Here is a 17,041-nt window from a genome sequence, read left to right as displayed (position 1 = left end):
AAGATTCCCTATATCTAATATGTATATCATATCGTATTAATTTATCACAATTAAGTGATAAAATATATGTAAAAATTTAAAGATATATATTATGTATTTTTTGTATTAAAATATATAATATTATAATATATTCAGTTTATTCTCACATGCGATGTTCGGGAAAAATAGTATGTATGCAGATGTTATTTCTACCTAGTGAAGATAAAAAACTATTTCCCATAGATCTTCGGTGGCTCAAGAAGGTAGGGAGAAGGAGAGAAGAAGAAGAACAAGTAGAAGAAGTGTCAAACTAATTTAGATTCGCATCTCTGTTTAAGAAAAAAACACTTTCAATCAAATATGGATTAATTTTATGATTTGAATCCAAATTTTCTAATTAAGAGTGGAAAAAGTCTATTTATTTAATTCATTTTTATGATCATTTCATTGGGTGATTCCGAATACAAAGACGTTATAAAAAAGTACTCTAACAAAGTGGAAAAAGAAAAAGAAAAAAAGAAAAAAGAAAACAAGAAGAAGAAGTTCGAAAACAGGACAAAAAGCAAAGAGAGGTTCACTATTTCGCCCTTTCCTTTGGTTTCACCACCACCACTCGCTCACTCCTCTCTCTCTCTCTCCGTCTGTAGAGCTGAGAGAAAATCAAATCAAATCAAACCCCGTTTGATTTCATCCCCCTTTTCCGCTAGGGTTTCTGCACAAATTTCCCTCCAGAAGCAGTAGAAAAGAAGATCAATCAGCAATGGATCCGGTGCCATCGAGCGCATCTCATGGAAATCTTGACGAACAAATTGCTCAGCTTATGCAGTGCAAACCCTTGTCTGAACAGGAGGTTCAATTTCCCTTTTCTTTTCTTTTTTCGGATCTGCGTTTGCTGATCTTTTTCTCTCTCTTAAATTTCGTGGCTTTTTCTTGATATTCTGGTCTTAGATTTATGGGCTTGAGAATCAGATCCGCGTGTTTTCATATATGTGTTGCTGGATTTCAAGATTTTAAAAAAATTCAGTTTCTTTTTAGTTTGGATGTAGGGAAAGCATGGAAATGTTCGTTCTAGTGTTCTTTAGTATCATTTCCTAGAAATTCACATAAAGGGATTCAAGAAAATACTAGTGTCACACTAGGATTTGAACTTGTGATCTAAGGCAACCTTTGAACACCCTTTAGCACTATAATTCAATATTTTTTATGTCAAGGTTAGACAACAGTTCATATATAACAAAAATAACATGCTCCCTTTAGCTCCGCCACTGAATTGTAGTGAGTCAGACGTGCAGTGCACTTATCCTCATTTTTATTTTCAAATTGTCTTTACTTTCCTTTTCTTCAGAATTCCAAGATCCAACTAAAAAATTAGTGAAGTCATAACCTTTTAAAGTGAAAAACTTGGTATTGTTTTGACAAGTGAGGGATAGGCTAGTGGAAAGGATCTCCATCTCCAATCCTGGGGGTTTGAGCACCAGATGACTCCTGAGTTTTTTTTTTTTTTGGGGGGGGGGGGGTTGCCACATTAAAACAAAATGAACATGAATTTGTTTATTAACTTCCAATTTTTTGATGAGTTCCTTCATCTCTAATTGGAATCCATGAAAAGATTGGCTTATTGCAGAGTTATAGATGAGTTTTCAGTAAGATTATGGCATACATTATTACAGAAGCTTGTATATAGGGAAATGGTGCCCATTAAGCTTATAAAAAGGAAAGTAGAGGTCTATATTTAGCGATACTTTGGGTCTTTTAGTGGAGTTGTTTTGCTTTGAGCTTATACATCTGAACTTGTATTAGACTCTTATTTAATGGTTTGCTGCATGTTGCCCTTTTGTTATGGTGCACGTGTTTAGTCCCCTCCTGTATTATTGATAAAGGAGCTCATATTGCTGTATAGGTAAGAGGACTATGTGAGAAAGCAAAGGAGATTCTAATGGAAGAGAGCAACGTGCAGGTATGATACCTTGTTGATTGGTTATGTTCTCTTGCCTTTTCTTTTTCACTAAGTGACAACTTTTCCCCCTCCAAACCAGACAATATTATATTATTTCAGTTTGATATGGCATCTTTCCAACTAATTTCCTTACTTCTTCACAATTCAAATCATTATAATATAAACTTGTCTACCAATCTCAATCTAATAGCTCTTTCTTTTCCCCTTAAAAGAGTTGTAGGAGAAGAAAAATCAGCTCAATGAGTCTTGGTCGAGATGCACCTAAGATGCTTCTGGAACCAGTGCTTTAGTATTAATCTTTTGGTAGTCAATGTAGGACATCCTTTTTTTATATCAATGATGTCCAGGCCGGCCTGCGTACACCTTACTGATTTATCCGGCAACCTTTCTAACCCACAAGTACAGGTTGCCAGGTACTCCTCCTTGCCTAAGCTAGAGCAAATATGGTTGCACTAAGTGTTGTAGGTGGGATTCGAACCTGGGATCTTTAGGTTGTTTCTCTCATGCCTCAACCACTAGGCCATCTTTACTAGGACTCAATTTGGAACATCTATTATGAGAAAGTAGTGTAAGGCCCAAACTATTCAGTGTATGATAGGCTGGATTTTGACTCTCCTTGTATTTTTATCATCTTAAAGATGCAGAGTGAAGTAATTTTTTCTTTTATGATAGAATGCGGTTAGCAATTGGAATATAATTTTAATGAATTTTAGAGCTTTCTCAAAACTATTCAATTTTAACATGTTACATGTAATTAGTATCCAAAATATTTAACACTTCGTGGATAGATTGATTATTGGATTTTCCTTATTGCAGCCTGTGAAAAGCCCTGTGACTATATGTGGTGATATTCATGGTCAGTTCCATGATCTCGCTGAGCTTTTTCGAATTGGTGGAAAGGTATCACATTTTCTTATTCTTTGCTTTCTCTTTTACGGATTTGTTCTTGCCGGAAGCTGAGACTAGGGGGCATTCTAGGGCAAGAAGAATCTCGTAATTGTCTTTCTTTGTCACAGTAATTCATGGTGTCAATGAACATTTTCGAGTATATTAGTCATTTGGTTGGGGAAGAATTTCTCTCTTCTTCAGGAAGGGGGAGAGTTTTTATTAATATGTTTTTCAGAAGGGATGCACAATGTTGCATATACTGTCATCCAGGTGTTGAAACCTAGTTATGTTGCTATTCATGGAGCTGTGTTAATAATCTGAAAGTGAACACAGTACAATTTAGATATAATCCATTTCACTAACTCAAGAGGTAAAAAGTGTAGCTCCTTTTCATTGCCATGGAGAAAGAAAAGAAAGATCTTCAGTCACTTGATTATTGAGCTTCGAGGAATTCTTTATTGTTTTGGATATGAGCTACATAATGCTTGTTTCTAAGGGTGTTAATGTGTGGCTGTATTGTGACAATTAAGGTGAGAATCCAATTAGTAATTTTTCCCCTTTGTTACATGCAAATATGTAGTTTAATGTTTCCAAGAAAGTGATTGTCATCAGATTTGTTTTTTTTACACATCCTAATTTGGTTTTTATTGGCAGTGTCCTGACACTAATTATTTATTCATGGGAGATTATGTGGATCGTGGATACTATTCTGTTGAAACAGTAACGGTAAGCTTCTAGCTCCTTTATTTCTTAAAACAAGTAGATGCAGTAATGATATATCAGTTGTTTATGATAAACTCATGCAATACTTGTAACCTTTACCATCTCCCGTGTGCCTCTCTTTCTTGTACTTCTCCGGGGCAGTACTTTTTTGCATGTGATCTCTTAGATTTGGAGAAATATCTTCAGTTCTCAGCTATCTGAATTGTGAAAAGCTTTTTACTATAATAATTCAACAACAACAACGACCCAGTAAAATCCCACAAAGTGGGTTCTGGGGAGGGTAGTGTGTACGCAGATCTTACCCCTTCCCGACGGGGCACCGAGGCTGTTTCCAATAGACCCTTAGCTCAGGAAGACAGAAATTTTACTATAATAATTCACTTGAGAAAATTATCATGGACTGGTTTGTCTTGTTTGATATTATGGGTGCACTGTTAGGTTTAGCATTTGGCATGTTTGAATGCAGGAACCCATAAGTTTTACATCATTACAGACATAATATATAGTTTTTAACTATCGTACTGGAACACCTTTTCACTACTGAGATGGGCTTAGTGTTATGTAGATGTTGCTAGTGATGGTCTCATTCTGACTATAAGCTTGTCTGTTTTTCACCTTTTCCAGCTTTTAGTGGCTCTCAAAGTGCGCTATCCCCAGCGAATTACAATCCTAAGGGGTAATCATGAGAGTCGCCAGGTATACTTCATTCTTGATCTTAAAGATCTCCCCGTCTCTACATTTTACATAAGCCTCATCAAATGGATCCCTTTATGCAGTGAGTTAAAAGAATTTATTCATTTGTTCCATTATGAATTTTAATGTTAATTATATCTGGTGGTGAGCACTGATTGTTTGCTCTGTCTCTTACAGATTACTCAGGTTTATGGGTTTTATGATGAATGCCTACGGAAGTAAGTCCTCTTAATTTTACTTCTTGTAGGTTACATTGTATGACCTTCTCTCCTTCAGCCTTGAGGGAGCAGGGAGTGGTGGGTTTGGATATTCTATGTTGCTCGGACTCTCCGAAAATATCGATAGGTGCGTGTCGGATCCTCCAAAAATAATGTATTTTTTTTGGAGGATCTGACACGGGTGCGGCAGCTGTTTTGGAGAGTCCGCGCAACATAGTGGATATTTGGATTGAGCAAATTTCTAGTCTTGGTATTTTCACAGTTTAGGGCGTGCTGTTTATATGCAAATTCTCTTAACATGCCTATACCTAGGTTCCACAGCTTGGGCATTATCATAGTAGTCTTTTTTTTTAAATAAGTATTTTATGGTAGTTGTTTTTCAAGATATAGTCGACATAAGTGATTTGTCACTTTAACTTCTATGAAATTGTAGTTGCTTTAATGGGATAGTTCCCAGTTCCCTCCATGCAAATGATGTATGGTATATGATGTACAGAGTTGATATGAGTTCATAAAGTAAATTGCTATATGATAATGATTGATTGAGCATGGAACTCAAAACAATATTCTCTCTTTCCCAATTAAGATGATCCAGTTGGGTCGTGCAGATATTGAGAAACGAACATATTTTTATATTGAAGTTATCGGTGTATATACTTTAAAATAAGTGTTGAAATGTGGATTAAGCAAATGTAGCATGTAGCATATGTTGATGTTCATGAGGTGTATCAATTTAAGAATACAGCCCTCAAGGCTGAAACATTATTATTTATCAAGCAAGAAAAACAACAGAGTAACTATGGAAACATTGAAACTTAGAATGCTTTAATTTATTCCAAAGGACAAAGGTTAGAACGCATTTTCTTCCATTAGTAGCTCATCTTTAATTCCCTTTTTCTGTAATATTTTGAGTCTTTTGGATGCTCTGCAAACTTGTCTTATTGTTAAGTTTTATAGCAATAAATGTTTAGTGCTTTTCTGTATTTTCATTTTACAGATACGGTAATGCCAATGTGTGGAAGACTTTCACAGATCTGTTTGACTACTTTCCTCTGACTGCTTTGGTTAGTATAATATCCTCCTTTTAACGTCTTTTAATGGATTACTTATTACATATTATGCAACTAGCTTCTTTTGGGATTGATTTTGATCCGTAATACACGTTTCTGTGTTTTTTAAAATTATTACGTATACTGCTGAGGTTATCCAAGTCTTTTTCTTTGGACAATGTGATACATTATTCTTTTTTGCTTAATGCACTTATGTTTTTATTTTTGAAAATGGAGCCAAAACGTATTGAGATTATGAATTAGGAGAGTTCTTATGCTAGGGTTATATATTCAAATATTCAATATATTGCCTTAAATGGACTTTTGTTCAATGTATGAAAGCCCTATGGGGGAACACATTTGCAAAACCCAAAATCAAAGTTGGAACTCAATGTGGCTCAAAGTGTTATCAATTGTTCTGAAAAAGTGGTTTAAAGAGTTAACAAACTAAATCACTCATGCTCACTTTAAGGCTCAATCAAGTTGCTTTTGTTCAAACATAATTTCATTGGATTTGGAATCAAATACATGTATCGGAATATCCTTTTTTCAAAGCTACAACTTGCATATTTTGTTTGTTAGAATTTGTAATCGTAATCCTGTTAGGGGTATAGTTGGTGAACGTAGAAATTCATGTTAAATAAGATCAGACCGTCTTTAACACAATAAAGGGAAGCCCGGTGCACTAAGCTCCCGCTATGCGCAGGGTCCGGGGAAAGGCCGGACCACAAGGGTCTATTGTATGCAGCCTTACCCTGCATTTCTGCAAGAGGTCTTTAACACAATCTATTCGAAAAGTTCACACTAAACACTGGTTTGTCCATAGTGTTCACAAAGGAGCGGGGAAAGCAGAGTTATATGAGAGGTAGAGATGGAATTTATAAAAGGTGGGTTCTTACTGATCAATTAACACAGGCTTTCTTTGCCTATTTTGATTGAGATCAAGTGCTGTCCATGTAACAGCTGTGGCTAATGGCGTATATATATAGAGAGAGGGAGGGGGAGGGGGAGGGGGAGGGATCGAGAGAGATTTATTTTCTTATCTATCTGGTGTTGGAGTTAAGGGGAGAGAGAGGTAACTGTTGTATTTGACCTAGTACTTTGACATAAAATTGTAAATTGCTAGCCTGGCTATCAGCAAAAAAAGCATAGCCACTAATATGTAAAAGAATCACCATAATTGTTACTATTATGTTTAGCGGTTGTTTAGCTCGACAATTTGCATAGATGTGTAGCACCCTAGGCAATCCTATATTGACAAAAATAGATAATATTTTGTATATAAGGAAGCAAGTCTTAGATCCTAGCGGTTCGTTTCAAAGCGGTGTTGACCTAAGTTCAAAATGGACATTATCACTGTGGGTTGAGCGATGACGGGGCAAACCTTAGCTTAGGACGCAGGGTTCCGGAGTACGTGATACTCTAGGCAAATCCCTCATCAGGGAAACACGAAAATGATGTTTGGGTATTTAGGGAGCAAACCTCAGACCTTGGTGATGTTTTTCAAAACCGTGTGGATCTAGGTCTAACATGGGCAATATCATTAGTTGGACTGTTACAGGCTGTTACCTTGCTGTATAATTTCAGAAAACTGGAAATATGCCTTAAATACATTTTCTTATTAGTTAGAATTTTAGATTGTTGTCTTTGGTATGCAATTCTAGTCTTAATGGGTTATTTTGGGATCTTTTGTAGGTTGAGTCAGAGATTTTTTGCCTCCATGGTGGTCTGTCTCCATCTATTGAAACTCTTGATAATATTCGCAATTTTGACCGTGTACAAGAAGTCCCACATGAGGGTGCTATGTGTGATCTTTTATGGTCTGATCCTGATGATCGTTGCGGTTGGGGTATCTCACCTAGGGGTGCTGGATATACATTTGGCCAAGTAATTTGCATATCACTTTTACCTTCATTCTCTCTGATGTATATGAGTAGTTCTTATTTGTCATTGTCAGCAAATGAAGCTTTTGCTATCTTGTCAATGAATTACAACAGGATATCTCTGAGCAGTTTAACCACACCAACAACTTGAAGCTAATTGCTAGAGCACACCAGCTGGTTATGGAGGGATTCAATTGGGCCCACGTAATTTCTCATTTAAATCCTTTTTCTTTATGTGAAAGTTTGTTTTGGTCCAAGAGAACGAAAGATCGATGAGCGATGCTGTCTTTGCAGGATCAAAAGGTGGTTACCATCTTTAGTGCACCTAACTATTGTTACCGTTGTGGAAATATGGCGTCCATCTTGGAAGTTGATGATTCCAGGGAGCGCACATTCATTCAGGTGTCTACCTTTTGCTTTTCCTTCCTTTTTTTAGTTGGTCTCCCCTCATTATGATACAGTTTTCTTTTGTCAAGCTCAGACGAGTAGGTTTGCTAATTAGTTTACTGTAGTATGTGCGCTCTATGAGAATTGCAACTGTTCGTGAGGTCTGAAAAATATTTCTTTTGCAGTTTGAACCAGCTCCAAGGAGAGGGGAGCCAGATGTAACCCGAAGAACACCTGATTACTTCTTATGATGCAAATGCACAAACCTCTTATTTTTGTGCAGAAGGCCCTGCTAACTGCTTTATATGCTACGAGCCTCTTACCAGTTTGTAGTTTTTTTCCCGCTATGGTGGCGCTACTACTATGAAATGAAGCATGTAAATCAGGCATGTGATACTGAAACCTCATTGAAATGCTGTGAAGAGATGGTGAAGCCAGTGACAGAGGGTGCATGTATCATTTTTGCGCAGACAATATTTTAACTCTTTTTTCCCCCTTTGATCCTATATTTTTTGGTTAGATAGAAAGGACAATGATTTGCTTTGTGATAATTCTTGTCCCTTTACAAGGACAATCCCTGTCGTATAAGCTTTGTAGAGGTAAGATGATTATTTGTTAACACCTTTGAATGAGTGCTCGTGTAATGTTCTCTGAGGCCACGACTCTAGTTTGATTTCTCAAAGTGGTTTTGTTCAAGTTTGTTGGTATTTTCAGCTCATGCTTGATAGTTATTTCGCGGCAGAGGCCAAATCTCACCCATCATCCATGGCTTGAAGGCATAGGAATGTTTTAAAACTCAGGCAGGATGTGTTTACTTGTGTTTTTGGCGCCGCCTACGGATAACTCGTACTCTCTAGTTGTCTTGGTTGTCATGTACTACTATTTTTACTTGTTAAAAGTGGAAAGGGTGTATTTGTCCGCACAATTTTGAACTTAGAGAATAACATTTTCTATTTATTAGTAATTGATTTTTGAAGCAAAATACTACTATTAAGGTCGACCTAAGACATTTTGGCATATTCTACGTAATTTTCCTGCGATGCTTCTTTCAAGAAACAAATAATGGAAGTTTGGTTTTCTATGCGTCTCCAAACAATTTCGCAATCATGTTGGTGAAAAGTTTATTTACTCTATAAATAATCTCAAAATTAGTTATACCATAATTGTGATATTACTTTATAACACATTCAATAGGGGTTAGCTAATCTTGGGATAAAACAACCAAAAGACAAAAGTGGTTCTCCAAAACTCCTCTCAAAGTCCTTTAAGAAGGCCAACTGAAAGTTAAAGTTTGTTCAAGTTTATTTATTGTAAAATCAAACACAAGTTTTACATTGCACATACCCCATTTTTAATTCAATGAACACACATCTACTGATTATAGTATATTCATTAAATATCATCATTATTTAATTTTGGACTATAATCGAGATATAACTTATTTGCAAATTGAACGACCCTTAGGAGTTATTGTGTGCTTTCTCTATGATTTTATCTTACTCTCTTGGGTCCATTTTAGTTGTCATAGTTACTAAAAATAATTGGTCCAAAATATTACTATCATTTTCGAAAATCAAGATGTAATTATTTTTTTTACATTTTGTCTTTAGTATTAATTGTTCTTAAAATTAAAATTAAATAAATTGATTACATAACATAAAAAACTTAAATGTAAAGAGTAAATAAGAGTATAGTAGTCAAACAACCCTTCTTCTTATTAGTAATAATTTGTTAAGGGAAGTGTGAAAAAAAGACATGGCAGGAAGTACACTTTTGTCCTTGAGCTAGCAACTGATTGCATAAGAAAGTACTGCTGGAGACAACAACAACAACGACCCAGTATAAAAGTACTGCTGGAGACATTTTCCATAATTGATTGGTTGAATTTGAAAGGGATTAAGTTCTTATTGAATGAGTATATACTTTCTCTATGAGCTAAACAACAAATATTTGCCATCATAGGGTATGAACAAATCTACAAATTTAGTATAATATAACTGAAAATGCAAAGTGGAAGTTCTGAACCAATTTTGCGTGTAATATTTTAGAAATGTCAACTTCAGCAACAAGCGTTTGTAGTCCAACGGTTAGGATAATTGCCTTCCAAGCAATAGACCCGGGTTCGACTCCCGGCAGACGCATTTTTAAGTTTTTAATCTTTTTATTTCCATGTACAATTGTGAAACATTTCTTGTAGCGCTTAAAGGACCTGGAATTTATGTATAACTGCTCATCTGACATAACTTTTTCTCGTGTATCTACATTGTTGTATACGCATTTTTAAGTTTTTAATCTTTTTATTTCCATGTACAATTGTGAAACATTTCTTATAGCGCTTAAAGGACCTGGAATTTATGTATAACTGCTGATCTGACATAACTCTTTTTCGTGTATCTACATTGTTGTATACATTTTTATGCCTACACTTGTGTATACTGGCGGAGTCACGTCAGTCTAAGAGTTACAATTGAACCCGTTGAAAAATTACATTGTATAGCTAGGTAATTTCTTTTGAATGTATTTATAAGTTGAATCTCCTTAACTTCTTCGTCCTTTTATTTCTTTGTATTTTAATATCCCTTAATAAAATTTCTGACTCCACTAGTACTTGTATATCACTACACATGATGATATGAATATGTAAGTATATTGAAGACCGTATCAATTACCAACAGTAACTATTGCATCATAAAGAAAAAAAAAGATTACTTCAAATTTGCATATTCTTTCATAATTTCTTCATTTAATATGCTGTGACCTTTAAAGGGAAGATGTATATTAGCATGACGGTTTGTTTTGCAATATATAGCTAAGTGAATAAAAAATTCTTATCTAGTTTTTGAAATCTTGAGATAAATTAAATCATTGACTAAAAGTTATACCAAATCAACTCGAATTAATTGCGTTCTCCTAAATTGGAAATTTTACAAGATTTTTAAATTATTCAGAGCATTAAAACAAAAGTGATTGTACTATTCCTGATAAGTTATTTTATCCTTATTTCTATATAAGGGTATACACAATAGAGTGAAGAAAACAAAAGCAAATAAACAAACATCAAATAAAGAATCTTTTCATATTAATACATAGTTTCCCACTATAGAGAAAAACTTGAATATGCTTCCCAAAGGTAGATTCCTTTACGATGATCTTCAACTATAATTGTGATAGTAAGGTTTTCAATATTCTAACTTGTATATGCATACATAATTGAAAATAGTAGTCGATTTAGTTGAACCCACAAAATTCGCTCTAGATCCGTCTCGATAGTCATCCCACTATTGGGTCTTCCACATGAATGTCAACATCATTGAATTTAAGCCATTTCTTGGACCTACAAATCTTGATCAAAAAGTACCATCCAATCGCTCCCACAGTCATCAATCCACTTATCAAAAACACAATCTTGGTTGCAATAGCCATTATAAACACCAAAAAAACACATGGAATCAAGCACATAATCACCAATCCTGGCAACTTCATTGGCACCCTATATGGTCTTTTGATCAAAGGAAATTTCCTTCTCAACCAAATAAAAGATGAAAATTCCAAAAACATACCTAAACTATACAAGAAATTAGCTGAAGAGATTATATCAGTAAAATTCATATAAGACATACCAAGTGAAATTGCTGTTGACAATAATATCCCTACCCATGGTGTATTAAACCATTTAGACCTCAAACCAAAGAATTTAGGCAAAAATGCCAATTCAGCCATACCCAAAAGTTGAAAAGCAGAACTACTTAACTGAGCCTCAAATAGTCCAATTGCTGATAAAACAGCACCAATTTCAATCCAAAATTTCAACCATTTACCACAAATAATCTCAGCAGCATTAGCCATAAATCCTGTTTCCCACTCACTTTGATCAACTGACACAGCACCAGTCACAGCCAAAAGTGGAATTATATATCCCAAACAAGTGAAAATCACTGCTGAAAATAGTGCTAAAGGAAAAGTCTTTTGTGGGGTCTCAACTTCACCAGCCAAAGTACTAACATTATCCCAAAAATTCAAGTTCCAAAACAATGTATTAAAGAACAAATTCCAATCTTTTTTCACACCCTTTTGACCTAAACTTATCCATCTGTGAGGCTGAATCTTTGGAATTGCAATCAATGACATTAGTAAAAAAGGTGCAAGTGAAACAACACCTAGTACAACTGCTGCATAACCAACAATTGTCAAACCAGTATAGTTTAAAAAAGAAAGTAACAAAGTAGAAACCAAGATTGCCATAAATCTTGGAACCCCAGATGAGAAAATTGGAAAAAGCTTCTCCATATAACTAATACAAAGAACAGGAAAAGAAGCAATGTTAATTACCCCACTCAAGAATTTCCATGTACCCATTAATGAACCCCAAAAGGGACCAAAAGCTTTATCAGCCCATATAACAAAACCACCATTTCCAGGAAAAGTTGTGGATAATTCAGCAGTAATTAAAGCTTCAGGGACACTCCAAATAAATGGGAAAATTAAAAAACCAAGAATTGCAAATAAAGGACCAGCAGATTGAACTGCTGGTTCTTCACCATAAGGACCACCTGCTACTTCAAAATATATGAGGAAAATTAGAGGGATAAGAGTGAGTTTTTTGTTCTTGGAATTTGCAGTGGATGCAGTTATGGGGAGTTTTGGAGAGTTTTCTGGCATGGTGGAAAGTGGAGGATCAATTTCTTGTGTCATTTTGATTTTTGCAATATTCTGTTTGATGAAAGAGTGACCAAAGTGGTTGTTTTTTAGGAGGATTCTCGCATTAAATGTTAAGACTATAATTAGAAGATTCTAATGAAATCATACATCCTTATCTGTATCATTTAACCTAGAAATTTTAGTTGGCGTTTGGACTTAAGAATTATGAAATTTCAGAAAAAGGTATATTTTTTGTTCAAAGTAAAAATGATATTTGATAATCGGAATTGTGTTTGGATATAAATACAATTTGAAGCTATATTAAAAATTTTGTGACTAATTTGAAGTGAAAATTTTGAAAAACAGTTTTCAGAGTTTCTCAAATTTCCGAAAAATTCTGAAATTTAACTTCAAGTGAAATTTAAAATTTTTATGGTCAACACTGATTTTAGAAAAAAGTAAAATTTTTTAATGGCCAAACAGGTCCTTAGTTCAAAATATTTGTCACTTTAAGAAATTATTTTTTTCTAATTCTAGTTATTCTGACAAGGCATATATTTCTTCTTGTTTATTTTAGTTGTCGAGTTATTAAAAATAACTGATCCAAAATACTTATTATTTTTGAAAGTAAAAAATATTAATTATATAGCACAAAATCCTAAATGTGAAAAGTAAATAGGAGTATAGTAATCAAATATCACTTTTACAAGTTATCTTGACAACTAAGATGAATTGGAGGGATTAAAAGTTAATTACTCATTTAAGTAAGAGAGAAGGTTAGTTGAATCTAATACTCTTTGTAGTTAATGTTATGTAAAGAAGTTTTATTAATGTGTGTCAAAAATAATGATTTGTGCCTAGCATTTTTGAAATTTGAATTTTAAAATAATACTCAAATTTCAGATAGATAACAAATCAAGATCAGATTAGACTGAAATAAATTAAGGGAATTTAAGTGTCACTAAGGAAAACTAGTATTAGTACCCGTGCGATGCGCGAACACAAATATCAAATTATAATTGAGTTATTGGAATTACCTTAAAATTTAAAACTTCCAGATAACATGTTTCTTTTTATTTATATTTATATTTTATATCTATAACAATCTAACTCCTTGATTTAGTACTTGTATTTATTTTGTGGTCAATATTAAATAATACTAAACATATCACGTTTGTGATATGTCTTGTTTGAGCATATTGTTTAACAAAATTCTTACTACCACTTTATGTTTCACCGCAAATTCGAATAAGTCTTATCCTTCTACATTTTCACCCAAAACAACTCTTTCTTTAATCTTTGCTTCTAGTTATTGCATTATCTATTACTTAATAATGTTATATCCATGTAATCTTTTATTAGCTTACCAATTGACTTGATATCTTGCTTATTGTCCTTTTGATAAACATATATAAATATAAAAAAATTTATTCCTAAAAGTTAATTTATTTTTATACTTTTATCCTCTTACTTGGAACTCTTTTTTCATTTAAATCTTTCAATAATATTTTTGAGTATTATTTAATTATTTAATTTCCTTATACTTAATTAATTCAAAGTATAAATATTCTCACACTATCTCTATTTTTCTCTTTATACATCCTCTTCCCTACTATGAATTTTTAATTAGTTTTTTTACATTAATAATTTACCAATAAACAAAATATATAATATCACGTTTTATTTTAAAACTTTGAATTAGTTTAAAATATTAATAGATAAGTTTTTTCTTAGTATATTTTAAATATATTAAATTTTCTTATAATTATTTTTTGTATCACGTGTAATTAAATTTTCTTTCTCTTTTAACGTTAGGATACAAATTAGACTTTAATTTTCGTTCATAATATTACCCCACATGAGATATTTATTTTGTATTTTCTTAGTTTTAATTTGTTATCCAATTTTTAGTTTTTTATCTAGTAAAATTTTAATTTTGTAGTCTTATCCATAGTTTGAGCGTTTTCACCATAATTTTAATCTAAATCTCAAGTTCAAATCGTCTTTCCCTTCTATTTCTAATATTAAATATTTTTAAATTTTGATTATTGCTATTAAGTTACCTAATATGTAGTATTTTATTTTTTTATGTGGCTTTCATTAACATGCCTCTTTATTTAATATCAAAATCTATTTATATCCTTTAATATTATTATATAAATCGATGTATGATTTTTAATATTGAAAAATATATTTATTTTATTTACAATTAATACTCAAAATTATTAAATAGTTTAAATTCATTAATAATATTTTAAGCATTATATGTTTATTTTATTTTTTAAACTAATTTTTAGTATAAATAACCTCGCATTATCTCTAATTTATTAATATTTTGATATTTTTTAATTTTTTTAATCTATTAAACTTCAATTATATGGCCTTATCCACATCATGACCTTTTTTTATCATACTTTAAAAAACTTTTTTATATCAAATTTAAATAAGTTTTATATTTTTTTGTTCTTTATGATAGAAATTTTAATTTTTTCTCTGTTTGTTTCTTATTTTGCTATTGTATATTCAATACTTAATATTATTAACGTTGTCATGTGCTTTTTATTAGTTTACTTGAATTTAATATCCACTTTTATCACATTCATTTTAATATAATATAAATAATAAATAAAAATTATTTCAATAGTAACTTTGACTCTATTGCTCATATTCTTAAATATGATTTTTCTTATCATATTAAAAAAAAGTCTCATCTCAAATTCAAATATCTTATTCTTCTATTTTCTCCATTGGACCACATTTTCAAAAATCATCTTATACTCTCAAACTTAACTTAGCAATACTCAATTCAAATATTAATCGTAAAAACTCTAATTGTTGCAGCAATATTTTCACTATTATTTTAAGAAATATTTATTTATGTATAAAATGTTTGTTTGTCCGAACTGTAAACATTAATATAACCTCATTATATATATGTGTGTGTGTGTGTATGTATATATATATATATATATATATATATATATATACTGTTCATAAATAAGGTCAGATACAAAGCTTGTACTAAATAAAAAATTATTATTCCAACTTAAAATTAATGTGTAAGATACAAAATAAAAATTTAATTAATTCTTTCCCAAAAAAGGATACCTACCATAATTGAATTATACACAAAATTTTAATAAAAGATACTTACAGTAATATATATTGCACCCAAATAAGGTCAGATACAAAGGTTGTAGTAAATAAAAAATTATTATTCCAACTTAAAAATAATGTGTAAGATACAAAATAAAAATTTAATTAATTCTTTCTCAAAAAAGGATACCTACCATAACTGAATTATACATAAAATTTAATTAAAGATACATACAGTAATGTATATTGTACCAAAATAAGGTCAGTTACAAAGCTTGATCAATTAATTAAAATTAGTCCCTACCATAATTTATTTCGTACCTACCATAATTATACAAAAAAAAATGTTAACTAAATTATACTACTAATAGAGATTTGTATTATAATTAAAAATAATTCTTATTGAACTACTACTTCCATTAATTATGTTTCCATTTATAATTCAAATTTTTAATATTGTCTTAAAATTGCCAAGTGGCTTTTTTTAGCTTGTCACTTGGCTTAACCTCATGCTTCACTACTCTTCTTTAAATATAACATAGATTAAGGGAGTTAAAAGGGTGTTGTTGGTATGAAATAAAATATTTTCCTTGGAAAATGTTTACTGAAAAATGAGTAATTCTATTACTTATTTTTTCTTGTTTGGTTGGTGAGTAATTTTTTTTTTTCGGAAAATAATTTTTTATGGTACTCTCCTCACCCTCCTTCCCCCAAGTTCCCAAGTTTCGTGTGCTCTCCCTCCTTCCTCCAATACCACAAATACCCAATATTTTTAAGACTCTAATTTCTTTAAATATTTAATTATTTTTTAAAATATTTACACAAACTCACAGGAACTAATGTGTTGCTTTACTTTTTCACGCAAAAACAATGTTGAATTTGTGCTCCATAACTAAAAAGAAAATACTTTTTGGTTGAAAAATAAAGTACTCTTTCTACAACATGAAAAGAAAGTACTCATTTTGTTGAAATGAAAAGAAATATTTTTTCTACGTCATGAAAGAAAATACTCATTATACATCATGAAAATAAAGTTTTTTTGGTTGAAATGAAAGAAAATACTTTTTTTAATCATGAAAATAAAATATTCAACAACAGCAACAACCCAGTATAATCCCACTAATGGGGTCTGGGGAGGTTAGTTGTATGCAGACCTTACCCCTACCCTGGGGTAGAGAGGCTGTTTCCAAATATACCCTGGGCATCCTTCCCTCCAAAAAAATAAAATACTCATTTTGTTGAAATGAAAAAGAAAGTACTCTATCTACAACATAAAAAAAAGTACTCTTAATAATATTTCTATTTAGGGTGGGGGTGTAGAGGAGTGGGGTGGGTGGGGGTGTTGGGTTGGTATCACGACCCGGATTTTTCACCCTCGGGAGTCGTGATGGCGCCTACTAATGAGAGGTAGGCAAGCCAACTCTTAACTACTTTTACCTTTTATAAATTATTTCTTTTATTAAATATTAGTAATAGCATAAAAAAGACTGAATTAAATAAATATGCGGAAGACTTAATTTAAAGTGACTG

General features: G+C 32.2%; 2 protein-coding genes and 1 non-coding gene across 3 annotated transcripts; 2 read left to right on the top strand and 1 right to left on the bottom strand.

Moving 5' to 3' along the window:
* Positions 1-563: 563 nt before the first annotated feature.
* LOC104249743 (serine/threonine-protein phosphatase PP2A catalytic subunit) lies at positions 564-8,473 on the top strand. The gene is made up of 11 exons (XM_009806220.2): positions 564-829; positions 1,880-1,936; positions 2,753-2,836; positions 3,479-3,550; positions 4,172-4,243; positions 4,418-4,458; positions 5,456-5,522; positions 7,203-7,394; positions 7,505-7,594; positions 7,685-7,792; positions 7,963-8,473. The coding sequence occupies exons 1-11, from the start codon at positions 740-742 to the stop codon at positions 8,026-8,028; spliced, it is 939 nt and encodes a 312-aa protein (XP_009804522.1). The 5' UTR covers positions 564-739; the 3' UTR covers positions 8,029-8,473.
* A 1,373-nt stretch (positions 8,474-9,846) lies between these two features.
* On the top strand, positions 9,847-9,918 carry TRNAG-UCC (transfer RNA glycine (anticodon UCC)). Its single transcript has one exon. It is a non-coding gene; the product is annotated as a tRNA-Gly (tRNA).
* A 903-nt stretch (positions 9,919-10,821) lies between these two features.
* On the bottom strand, positions 10,822-12,539 carry LOC104249742 (probable polyamine transporter At3g13620). The gene has a single exon (XM_009806219.2). It carries the CDS (start codon positions 12,467-12,469, stop codon positions 11,048-11,050), a length of 1,422 nt encoding a protein of 473 aa, XP_009804521.1. The 5' UTR covers positions 12,470-12,539; the 3' UTR covers positions 10,822-11,047.
* Positions 12,540-17,041: the final 4,502 nt, after the last annotated feature.

Source organism: Nicotiana sylvestris, chromosome 9 (assembly GCF_000393655.2).
Source record: "Nicotiana sylvestris chromosome 9, ASM39365v2, whole genome shotgun sequence".
In the NCBI taxonomy this organism is placed as follows: Eukaryota; Viridiplantae; Streptophyta; class Magnoliopsida; order Solanales; family Solanaceae; genus Nicotiana; species Nicotiana sylvestris.
This window is presented reverse-complemented; position numbering and strand designations above follow the sequence as displayed.

Bases quoted from the DNA above. Each gene is read 5' to 3' on its own strand.
- LOC104249743 (XM_009806220.2), top strand. From the start codon at position 740: ATGGATCCGGTGCCATCGAGCGCATCTCATGGAAATCTTGACGAACAA. The intron at 830-1,879 runs GTTCAATTTCCC...ATTGCTGTATAG, and splicing joins AACCCTTGTCTGAACAGGAG to GTAAGAGGACTATGTGAGAA. The intron at 3,551-4,171 runs GTAAGCTTCTAG...CACCTTTTCCAG, and splicing joins ATTCTGTTGAAACAGTAACG to CTTTTAGTGGCTCTCAAAGT.
- LOC104249742 (XM_009806219.2), bottom strand. From the start codon at position 12,469: ATGACACAAGAAATTGATCCTCCACTTTCCACCATGCCAGAAAACTCT.